The 12524-nt window shown below is 40.9% G+C and overlaps 1 protein-coding gene across 2 annotated transcripts in view; it reads left to right on the forward strand.

Annotated features, from left to right (window-relative positions):
• Positions 1 to 12524, forward strand: part of PHIP (pleckstrin homology domain interacting protein) — a 341807-nt gene that overhangs the window by 193545 nt on the left and 135738 nt on the right. For both annotated transcript variants that reach the window (XM_024194657.3, XM_024194658.3), the window contains exons 16-17: positions 4916 to 5044; positions 6769 to 6994. In XM_024194657.3, the coding sequence (XP_024050425.2) occupies positions 4916 to 5044; positions 6769 to 6994 (355 nt within the window). The remainder of the gene's footprint in view (positions 1 to 4915; positions 5045 to 6768; positions 6995 to 12524) is intronic.

A 12524-nucleotide genomic window follows, 5' to 3' on the forward strand; every position in this document is an offset into this window, starting at 1 on the left:
TTGCTAATAGAAAGTCAATTTTAAATTTACCTGTACTTCAATGAGACGTATATGGATCAAATCAGTGGTGAACAAAGCTAAACTTTTGTACTCAAATTTGTACATGAATTTAAAAATTTGAAGAAATTGTATACAATACTTTGAGAAGGTGGTATCTGATATTTAAAACAGGTTTAGACCGTTACATTAGCCACACTCCAGTGATCAAAGGGACACTGTCAATATAATATCTAGTCCGTGTGTGAGAAAAAACGAGATAAGTGGTGAAGATACTACTCCTGTCCCTGGGCATCCCAATGAATTTTTGAAGGTCTAAAATCTTTGTGTAGTTTTTATTAATGGCATTTCTCTCCCCTTTTGTTCTGTTAAAAATCCACATGATCAGGAGTAAATATGATGAGGTTTCTATAGCGGGGAAAAAAATGAAACTGTGTACAAAAACAAAACAAACTGGAAAAAATACATGATCAGTTATCGTACTATAATTGTAACAATAGGATGGAAAAATTCCAGACAGCGTGATTGTTAACGGTGCCTTTTTATACATTTTTTAAAATGTTTTTTAAATTAATAAAGTCCTTTCTATCTCATAGGAGGTCCCTTTGGTCATGTATTTTGAATGGAGGTAATTAGGAGTGCTCAACTTAAATATCTCTGTTCAGTGCCCCCAAATGCATGCACCAGCACCTAGAGGAAATGTGCACTTTATCAGGCACCATTTACTTTCATAGGTTGTTTGATGATTTTAATGCAGTTTTATGTTTCTGTTTGTATCATTCTCCACCTCCTTGACTCCTCTTCCCCTTTTTTAATATTTAGAGTCAGATAAAATTTTTGCACACACACCCCTATATAAGGTTAAGAATTTAAACATAAAAGTGAAGAAATTCAGACATTTTCTCAAAACTTTGGGAACTTGGTTGAACACATTAGATATATATTAGACATTAATTAACAGCATAAACAGCAACTGGCAATATACAAAATGTGGCCAAACTAAGGATCTTATGGAAAACTTTAATGCTTGAATTTGGTCTTCTTGATCTCTGCATGATATTTACATTTCAGAAAAATTTTCAGTTACATTTGCAGGTGTTGTCCCTGATCGTGCAACTGGAACTACCTGGGTGGACCCCTGCTCCCACACAGAACCCCCATGAAGTCAGTGGGGCTCTACACAGGAGTAAGGTTCTACCTGCACTTGCAGAGTCAGGGCTTTTGGATTGATTTTTTTCTCCCTCTTCCTTTTTCTTGTTACACCATTCAGAACAAAAGAATGGGAATGGACTTGGAGATATTCTCCTTTATGGAATGTGATAAAAGTGGTTCTACTAAAACTGGTTCTGCTGAGTCATTTTCTCCTGGATGAATTCCAATAAAAAAAAAATACTTTGTTTAAAAATGATGATTTACGTATTTAAGAATTGTCTGACCATTATTTTGCTTAGAAGAATCTACTTTGTCAGTGCTCTAACATCCACTAATTCAAATTAATTGGGTTTCTTCCTGGAAATTGTCAATCAAGCAGAGACTGCCAGTTGCACTTGAGAATTTTTTCACTCTCGTTCTCCGTCAAGGAATCTGTTGTGGTTTCCAATCTTTCCTTATCCTTAGCAGCAACTGGACACTGCTGTATCACTGTACAGAAAATAGAGGTGAAGAGCACAGATGCATCCTTTCATCCCTTTATAGTATTGTGTTGCTCTATCTATCTCCAGAATATCTATCATCCATGAAACTGGAGGTATACCAGGCAACTTTGCCTTTTTTTTTTTTTTTTTGCAAAAACTCTGTTCCTTTAACAATCCTCTCAACATGACTCCCAGACTTTTAATGTTGCACTCTAGTATATCCAATGTAATCTGATAAATTCTGCAGTTTCTCCAGCAACATCACTCCTATTTAATGCCTTTTGTTAATTAGGCATACCTTTTAATAGGAAGTCTATCCACTACCTATTCTACTGAATTGTTCACTTGGATCTTTTCCTCTTTGCCTAGTAGCATTGACGATAAACTCTGAGAAGAATGTTCTGAGCCCATGTGCAACACATCATCCATTATCAGACACAGGGATTCGAGTCGTTTTTAGAAGGAAGGTTGCAAAAAATCAGAATCCATCTGGGACATCTCAGTGAGATTCTATATGCTTCTTATTTATGTCATATCTGAAGTGGTTCCTGTGGATCAAACTTTATGGGAGCTCATGCCAGTTGTTATCTGGATACTTGGATTTATACTGGGACTTTAGAAAGCAAGGTTTTCTTTCCTCCCCATGTTGGGGTCACTTTTGTGGTAGATGCACAGTAACTAAATTTTTCCTGGATTCTGCAGTCTAGGATCATACTGGACAGTTGTGACTTTGCATGCAGGTTTTGAAGTTCAGAATGACTGGGGATAAAGGTTTCAAAGAGAAACTGTATTTTTCATCAGTCCAGAGCAGGATGGTCCTACTTATCCTGGTTTTAAGTTTCAGGAAGTTTCTCCTCAATCAACTGTGTAAGTGGATAAAGACAGACATACCTTTGTTGCTTATAGAAACAGACAAGGGATCATGATGAGCAAGACTCTCCTAATGGCAACCGTAATAGTGCTCAGTTGGCTCAAGATAAAGCTAATGCTGCGCTTGAAAAACGTATATTGACTAAACTGACTAGCTGAGAAGATGTGCCACATCCCAAAAAAATGGTAGTTGAATATCTTACCATTAAAACATCACATCCCAGCCTGAGGTCTCTCTTCTGTGGATCTGTTAATCTCTGAGAAGTACTGCAGCTTTCCTAAATATTACAGATGATATCCAGGCTAGCAAGCAAAAGCTTATTTTCAGTCATGTTTTCCTTCCCCATTTCTTTCATCTCTTTGCCTCCTTTCCTTCACTTCAGCTTTTGCTAGGATCCTAGTAAACAGTACAAACAAGACTGTGGTAACATACAAATGGCCCAGGAAATGGCATTTAATTGGTGCAATCAGATTAAGTGATGGCTCTTATAAACCTCCAAACTCACAGTTCACCAAACCTGATTTAGATGCAGGTCAGTCACAATAGTCCAGAAAGAAGAATATTTTATTTTCTTTGTGGGGGCAGGGAGAGGCTTGTAAGTAACGCATTCTGAATAAATTATGCCTGCCAAAAACCGTCCTGGAAACTCATTCAAGACAAACCTGGCCACATCTAGAGACTAAGCACTGGTACATACTCATCACTAGAGAAGCTGAACATCTACAAGATAGGATCAGTGTTCTTTTTGTGATACATGCAGAAAAGAATGTCTTCAGCTATTGTATTCTGTTCTATAACTTTTGTAGGAATTTCTTGAGAAGAATCCATCCAAACTATCTTTCCTATTAGAGTGGAAAACCTTAATCTAAGATTTCCTCTGAATTTCACCAGAGCCAGGAAATAATTCTGCCCAGTTACTGCCTTTCTCCAACAAGAAAAAATCTTAAATGTGTTAGGCTGTAATGGGACCCTGGAGTTGTATTTAAGGAGGACTCTGCAAGGCTTATTTCTGTGCAGAAGTTACCTGCCTACTTTACCAGAATCATGACTTCCTCATTGAACAAAAAGGTTAGCCTCCTCAAAAGATATCAGTAAAGCTTACTGCTTTGTTGCATCTACACATTCACTAAACTTAAATTAATTCTGCCTTCCTCAGCCAATTTGATGTTAGGGTGGCTCTCTTGAAGGATGAATCTGTTTTATTTTCTGTCTTTTCTGTGGGATACTTCTATTAAGAACCCTTTCATTGTGGAATAGAAAATGCCAAAAACAGAAAACATAATAACATAATTGTTTTCTGTGTTCAATTTTACTAATCCAGAAACCTGCCTCACTTTTCTTTGAAACCTCTGTAGTGAGAGGGAGTATAAGCTAGTGATTTAAAGGGACTGGAAGTAAAGAAGAGGTTTTGCCACTGATGTATGTGACCCTGTGCCTCAGCTTCCTCATTGGTAATATGGATATATTAGTGCCTACCTTATAGGAATTTTGAGGCTTAATTCAGTAATGTTTGTAAAACACATTGATAGCCTCTGTTGGAAGGTACTATGGAAGTGCAAATTATTATTGTGTAGACTGAATTCAATTATTTTTTGTAAGTTTACAGGCCTGCCATGGTTAAGGAAAGAATTTTTTTGTGTCTTTAAAAGACAATGCAAAAAGTTCTTGACTGGGGAGTGTAGAAAGGAACTATCTGAAGAGGTGCTAAAGACATAAAAACTCAGCGTGGTGATTGGTCACCTCTGCTTAATTGACAGGTTTTAGGGAAAAATAAAAACCTATTTGTTCTGGCTTAATGGAACTGGAGAACAGAAAATGAGTATCAGGTAAAAATTCCTTTTTTTAAATCTTTGCAGTTCTCCTTTTAAAAATGAGTTAAGACCACACAAATCTAAATCCTCCAAAAAAAAAAAAAAAATATCGGTAGGAATTTTAGAAGCAGGCCAAATCTGGGTTGATTTATTCAGTGCATATGCTAGTGGATAAGTGTTGACATCACAAAAATACCATTGCAGTTGATGCTGATTGACAAGTTTAACAGGCAGAAGATAGAATCAGTGTAGCGACTGAAACCCTGATCTGTGCAGCTCTTTGTTTAATTTATCATCAGGACATCAAGGAGGGAAGGTTTTGTTGTCTCTTCCTGTACTGTGCTTGCTCTGTGGTTAAAGTCGGTCAGTTTCTACTGCTATTAATTGGGCATCTTTAATGAGTACTACAGCAAAATTCACTGATAAGTAAATGGCTAAAAAGTAAAAGACATACTGGATCTGTCATCTAACGGTATGCTGTTTTTGGATGTTTTATGTGCATTTCAGCATCAAAGTGTTGAGATTGTAATTTAGTATGATATGTCTCCCTAGTTTTTGATTATCATTTTTTTGTTGGGGTTTTTTGCCTTAATGTATTTCAGATTGAAGGACAAGGACATGGGGCAGTTTTTGACTGCAAGTGCTCTCCTGATGGCCAGCATTTTGCATGTACAGACTCTCACGGGCACCTTCTGATTTTTGGCTTTGGCTCCAGTAGCAAATATGATAAGGTACAGTGCAAGGCATAAATCAAAATATCCTTTTCATTGTTTAAGTAAAAGTGTTTGTGCGTGCTTTTTGTTGAAAAAAAATTGACTTCTAATTTATTTCACAGATTTTAAAGCTTTTTGTCTTTTCAGTCATGTTAAGGTATAGCTTTTATATTTGTATTGTTAGATTCCATTCTCTTCCCCTCTATTTTCTTTCTTTTTTTTTTCCAGCTCATACAATATGGTATGTTTCTATAACTCGCTGCTGCTTTCTATCTCCTGTTCAGCTGCAGTCACTCCAAGTTTCTGTGCTTAAAACAAAAGGAGTAGAAATACCTCTAATAATAAAAATAGATTGAAATGCATAGTACTTTGTTAAGTAGGTGACATTAATATATTACAATGAAATTCATTCTAAATTTAACCCTGGCTTTCAGACATAATTGTGCTGGATCCTGATTAATTCTAATTAATTAAAATTGATCTTTTTAAAAGATATTTTTGGATTATCACATTTATGGTTCATCCTTGTTTATATCACTTGCTCCGGAAGTTATTTGGAGACAAATTCATACTGTAAATTCATACTGTGGGGGCATCCTCCTAGGGGTGTGTGGAGGAACATTTGGGGCGAGGGGACATGGCAGGGCCTGAGCCAGCTCCCATGGGGCATGGGGAGTGAGCACCATGCTTCCAGCCGCGTTCCACCCCCAGACCAGCTCCGCTCCCAACCTTGCTCCTCCCCCAACCCCATTCAGCTCCCAGTTCTGCTCTGCCTCCAGGCCAGATCCGCCCCCGTCCCACTCCACTCCCAACCCCGCTTCGCCCCAGCCCCAGTTCCACTGAGCCCCCTATTCTGCTCCCAGCTCAGCTCTGCCCTCATTCCCTCTCTGTCTCCAGACCAGCTCTGCCTCTAGCTCCAGCTCCTCTCCCGTCCCCAGTTCTGCCTCAGCCCAAGCTCCGCTGCTGAGGAAGCCGTGGCTGTTTAGCAATGGAGGGGGAGTATAGACAGATTCCGTTAATGGTAAGGGGGGGCGTGGCTGGAAAAGTTTGCGCACCACGCTGTAAATGTACTGTATGTTATATTAATGTAATTTTAATTAGGGTGGGTTAATTTTGGTGATCCTAGATGCTTCCTTATTCTTATACAGGCCCCCAGTAATGCTGTATTGGCATTAAAACTTGACTCTAATATGGTTTAAGTCAGTGTTTGTTTAATTACTTTTATAACAGACTTTTTGAAGTATCTGCTCTAATAGATAAAGATTTTTAAAATTTAGTTGTGTGTATTAACACATAGTGCTAACAAAATATGAATACTAAAATGATATAAATGATTTCCTGCTTATCTCCATTTCACCCCATATCTCCTAAAAATGCAGTAACATAACTGTAGTAGTCAGATATACAATACAGCAGAGTTTGTAAATTATTTAACCCAATTTATGCTGCTTTCTGCCAAGCAACTGTGTTTTTAGAGGGTACCTATAGGGTTTATTCCCCAGTGCAGTACACTACAAAAATGACTATTAGATGGGGAAAACATTAGCACATTATATACTCCTCTGGAAAGGAGGTAAAATAGCTGTTCTATGACCACCTCATTTTTACAGACGTGTCCATCAGTACAAACCACTTACTTGCTAGGAAAAGACATTGAATACTTACTGCAGACATTTTTATTTGAATGTTTCTATTTTTAATCAGTTGCTTGTAATTGATCAAAAATTGGCTTTATGTTACAGATAGCAGATCAGATGTTCTTTCACAGTGATTATCGACCTCTTATCCGGGATGCCAACAACTTTGTCTTAGATGAACAGACACAGCAGGCTCCACATCTCATGCCTCCCCCATTTTTGGTTGATGTTGATGGCAACCCTCATCCATCAAGATACCAGAGATTAGTTCCAGGTCGTGAGAACTGCAGGGATGAGCAGCTTATTCCACAGATGGGGGTGACTTCCTCAGGTACATAGAATTTAGGTCCGGTGTGCTATTGTGTACATGGGCTTGAATATTGAATTCATCATATGGAAAGTATAGTGAGGTGGTTCGTGTGTGGTCTAATACAGTTGGAGTTAATAGGACTCTAGAATATTGACACTATGTTTATCAGATTAATTAAGAAAAACCCCTTTTTTGTGTGTAATAAATCTTTATCTTAATTGGCAGCTAACAAGAGGAGCAGCAATGATGAGTGAAGATGTGATTTTGGCTTTGAGGGGAACTGCATCTAGGAGCTGGGAGTCTAAACTTATATTCAGTTGACGAGAGAAATATCAGCTGAGATTAGGGATTTGACTTGCTTAGGAAAACATCAGCTGGAAACAAGGAAACACCAGCTAGAGATTCAGTAAAAACTAATTCTTGATCTAGCATAACTGCTATGTGCCATAATTGAAATGTATGTTTCTAAAAATTAAGAGGGTTATTTGCAGTGCTGATCTTGCACAATTTAGTAGGAGCCCCATTAGAATACAGTTTTATTTCCTGAGTGATTGTCCATACAGATTCCACTGTTGGTGCACATGCACGTGACTCTTTTTAACTAGCAGTGTCCAGTGGACTCACACCGGCACCTGCAGCATGCTCTCTTCACCCTCTCCCGTTTCCCCCCCCCCCTTCCCAAATAAATTTTATGGTATAAAAGGTGTGGAACAGACTAAACTGCCACTCACTTCCTTCTTACCACCTCTGATTGTGATACAGTGCCCTTTGCAGTGTTCACATCCCTGGCACTGTGCAAATTAGATCTTTAGGTTTACAATTAATGGTATTGTTTAATGTAGTTTAGTGTTAGCTAGTTTAGTTAAGTTTCTTTTGCCTGGTGGCTTTAAACAAATAATCAAAGAGACAATATTCCTTTTTTCATAGTTTAGCCAGCTATGTTTCCTTTCTTCTAGATAGCCCCCAACACATGCACACCTTTACAGGGGTACTAAGAATATGGCAGACACCAAGTCACCAGGGTTTAAGACCTGTTCCTTTGTGACATCACTATGTCTGTTAATGAGACACACATTTTGGAACATTGTTCCACGGGCCATTCCTTCTCAAATCTTACCCAGAAGGCGAGGGAGGCCTATACAAGCTTGCTCAGGCTCTGGGAGATCAGAGAAGCGACAGCAGGCAGGTCAGTTTGTTATTGCTAGTGCCCGGCTGAGCCATGATTCCACTCCATGCTCCCATGCTGTTGCTTCTCACATGCCTTGTTTGTCTGCCACTCCAGGGTAAAGAATTTGCATATCTCCATTGAAGAAACTATGTGTAGGTTACCTTCACCAATGCCAAGCAGGAGACCCAAAGGCCACATTTCTTTTGGGCTTCTTCGCTTAAGGGCCATAAAACTGAGTCAGTTCTGGTACATTGATATTGTAGACTAAGGCAGCATCAGTTCCTCCAGAATCTAACGACGGAGTTTCCCTGAGTACAGAACCTTGGCATTGAGCTTGGTACATTGAGTCTCAGCAGAGAGTGGTTCACTGACTGCAGAAGTATCAGCCACCAACATCTGACGTTACAGCACTGGATACTTCAGTGCTCTCCAGATCAGCACTAAAGCAGTTCACGGTACTGAGTGACTTTTCCATTGGCCCTGTGTAGGAGTCACCCTTGCTAGAATGTAGATTGAGACATTGTTGCTAACTCCTCAGCTCCTCAGTTGCCATGTCTTTCCAGAGGTGTCTCATTGGCACCAACGTCTTAAATAAGATACACCAGGCAGGATCGTCCTCTAGAGGAGGTTTGTTCCTGCTCTTCCTCATCAGCAGAATATAGCAGAGATTCTTCCCTTCTGATGGCCCATCACTCTCATGGGTGGCATAGTGAGACTCTAGAGATTAGTTCTATTACAGGAGCTAGAAGATGATCAAGGTTGCATTGGGAACATCCCAGTGGGTATCCCCCTTTTGTCCTCTCCCCTATGATAGCCATACCAGTCATGGCCGTATTGGTCCCCCTGGGATATGAATCCCTATTCCAGGAAACCAGCATTCTTCTCTGTATCGAGGGCCAGATCTCTCTCTCATCCAGGAAGGAGATTCATTCTCCCCAAACTTCTCAGCAGATCCAGCCACAGCTACTAGAAAGTTAGAGGGAGAATGGGGGGATGACCTTCACTCTGCTGGGCAGGAGTACCCACCACCTCTTCTTCCCCAGATGAGGCCATCAACCCTCCAACTACAGCCTTGATGGATCAGTTTAAGGTCTTTCAAGAGCTAATGACGAGGATGATAGAAACAGTAGACATTCCTCTAGAGGTTATCCAGGAGCAAAAGCATTAACTTCTGAATACCTGGAAGACCAATTATGCCTATAAATGATGCTTAGTTGAACCTGCCAAGTCCATTTGGCATATGCTTACATCAGTACCATCCAGCTCCAAGAGATTTGATGGAAGGTAGAAGTTCCATGCCGAGTGGTTTGAGTTCTTTTACTAGCATCCTGCACCTGGCTTTCTGGTGGTGCAAGCTGTCCAAGAGAGGACAAAAACATCAGGGTCCTCCAAATCCACCCCTTATGGAAAGGAACCTAAAAACCTTGACTTTTTTGGCCAAAAGGGCTGATCATTAGCCAGTACTGCTCTCAAGTACAATTTTTTTTAATTGGGACAAGCTCTCAGTGTTGTAGATAAACTATCTAACAAACATCAGGAGGAGATGAAATCCCTCATGGCCAAGCGCTAGTTGACTGCCAGAGCCTCACTTTAGTCTGTGATCGGATTTGTCTGACACAGCAGGAAGAACAATACCACTGCAGTTACCACGAGGAGATCCTTTATGGGGTCAGGCATTTGGAATTCAAAGGGAGGTCCAGGTAACAATTGAGAACCTCCCACTTGAGGGTAGATAGCAATTGAGGACCTCTCATTTGAGTGCAATAATCTGTTTAATAGTGGCACAGATGAAGCATTCCATACCCTGAAAGATTCCAGGGCAACCTTGCACTCTTTGGGACTCTGTCTTCTCTCTGAAGAGAGAGCAGCAGAGACCATGGCCTCACTACAGGCAGTGGTCTCCATCCCAATATTATCCCCATCATTGGAGACTCCAAGGGAGAGGCAGAGATTTCACCAGAGGTGATTCTGCCTCCCCCTCAACTGTCTCCCAGTCTGGGGCTCCAAATACACAATAAATTTGATGCCATTGACATCTTGATTGTTCCACCACAAAACTCTTTCTATTCAACTTGCCCCTCCCCCCATTTGGTAACCACTTGTTTTATTTTCAAGAAGTTTGAGCTGGGATAACATTGGATAGGTGGGCCCCTGGGTTAATAAACAAGAGTATCCATTCCAGTTCAATCTCCTCCAGCGTCCTCCCCCTTTTCAGGGGCCCTTTCATGAGAGACGTTTGAAGCAAGAGAGAGACTCCCTTTTATAACTGGGAGCAATGGAGGAAGTGCCCTTAGAATTCAGGGACAAGGGTGTTTTATTCCCACTACTACTTAATCCCAAAGAAGAAATGGAGTTGGAGACCCATCCTCAATCTTTGATGTCTCAACACCTTCATCCATCATTTCAAATTCCTCATGGTGACCCTGACTTCTGTAATCCATTTTTTTTGATCCTGTGGACTGGTTCCTAGCTCTTGATCTGCAAGACACACATTTTGATACATCCAGTACACAGAAAGTACCTGAGATTCCTGGTAGGAACATCACACTTCCAATACAGAGTCCTACCCTTTGGCCACTCCACAACTCCCTGGGTCTTTACCCAAGTTCTGGCTGTAGTGGCAGCTAATCTTAAGGAGCCAGAATTCAGGTAGCTCCCTATCTAGATAACTAGCTAGTTCGAGGAAGATCTCCACAGCAAGTGACTGGTTCACTTCATGTAATTCTTTATTTGTTTCGCTAGGACTCAGAATCCATATTGACTCTAACTCAGACCATAGAATTCGTAGAGGCAGTGTTAGACTGCAGGTCAGTGAGGGCATATCTTCCTCAATTGAGATTTTGGACAATAATGGGCTTCCTCATTCAACTTCAAGCCCACCCAAGAACACTGGTGAGGCTGTGCCTGAGGCTCATGGGACGTATGACTGCATGCACTTACGTTACACAGCATACCAGACTTCACATTAGAAGTGGCAAGGGTGGATGAAATCAGTATATTTACTGAACAGGCACCTCATGGATATGGTGATCACAGTTCCACAAGAAATCCTCTCCTTGTTAAACTGATGGATAGAATCATTTCAGGTGTCCTTCCTCCATGCCTTTACTTATAAAGGTTCTGGTAAAAGATGCCTTTAGTCAGGGTTTGTGCTGGTGCAACTTGGGCAGTTGAAAATTCAGGGGGCTACGGTTCCTCAGCAGGCCTGTCTACACATAAAAATTTAGGTCTCCACGTCAGACACCTGGCCATGTAAGGGTTTCTTACCTCTTCTGCAGTGCTCAGCAATCCAAGTACTGGTAGACAATACCAGTGTTGCACTATATAAACAGACAAGTGTGAGAGAGATTCTCTCCACTCTGCCAAGAAGCTGTACATCTATGGGAATGGTGCATCCGATATCTCTCCACCAGCTCACCTGGACTTTTTCTGAAAACTGTGAGTGGCCTCTCAAATACTCAATCCTGCTGAGCATTTCCAGATGGGGACTCTCAAAAGTGTGCATGTTTGCAACCCGTCACAACAAGTGTTGGATGCTTTGCACCAGAGGAAATTGCTACACTGGGATTAATGTATGCCTTTCCCCAGTACCCTTGATACCAATGGTTCTGAAGAAACCGAGACAATATGCTGGTCACATCCTCATGATAGGCTCAGCATGGGCCAAGAGTTCTGAGATTCTCCAAATCTGAATACGTCAGCACAGCCGCCTTACCAGCTCTGCCTGGCATAATCACGCAGATCCTGAACCTGGACCCAGCATCACTACACCTGACAGGCTGGGTGGTATACAAAGAGATACGCTGTTCAGCTGAGATTCAGAACACTTTGATTCAAAGCAAGGAGCCTTTGACCAGACTGACATACAAGGCCAAATGGAAGAGGTTTTCTCTGAGCATGTCCACACTGGCTTTCACCACTGATCTCTCCAATTCCAGCAATAGTGGAGTATTTGTTAGCCTGGAGACAAGCCTGAACTTTCCATCAGTTCAGTCAGAGTCCATTTAGCAGCAGTATCTGCAAATTATTGTCCTATCCCAGATTACGTGTTTTTTTTCACGCAGAGTGGCAAAATGATAGAAAATACTTATTTATGTTTTCCCCCTCGTTACAATACCACCTTCTCCCTGGAACCTTAATATGGTACTAGCTGGATTTATTGGGGATCCCCTTTCACCCTTGCCACGTGTCCTACTTTTCTCACCTCTCAATGAAAACAGCTTTCAGTGATCCTTAAGTAATCTAGGAGGGCAGGGGAAATTTGGACACTCATGACTGGTCCCCCATACACAGTATTTCACAATGACAGAATTACCCTTAGACTTCACCTGAAGTTCCTGCCTAAGATTATTTCAGAATCCCATATAAATTAGTTCACTTACC

This window comes from Terrapene carolina, unplaced genomic scaffold (genome assembly GCF_002925995.2).
Source record: "Terrapene carolina triunguis isolate 2854851 unplaced genomic scaffold, T_m_triunguis-2.0 Scaffold42, whole genome shotgun sequence".
Taxonomy (NCBI): Eukaryota; Metazoa; Chordata; order Testudines; family Emydidae; genus Terrapene; species Terrapene triunguis.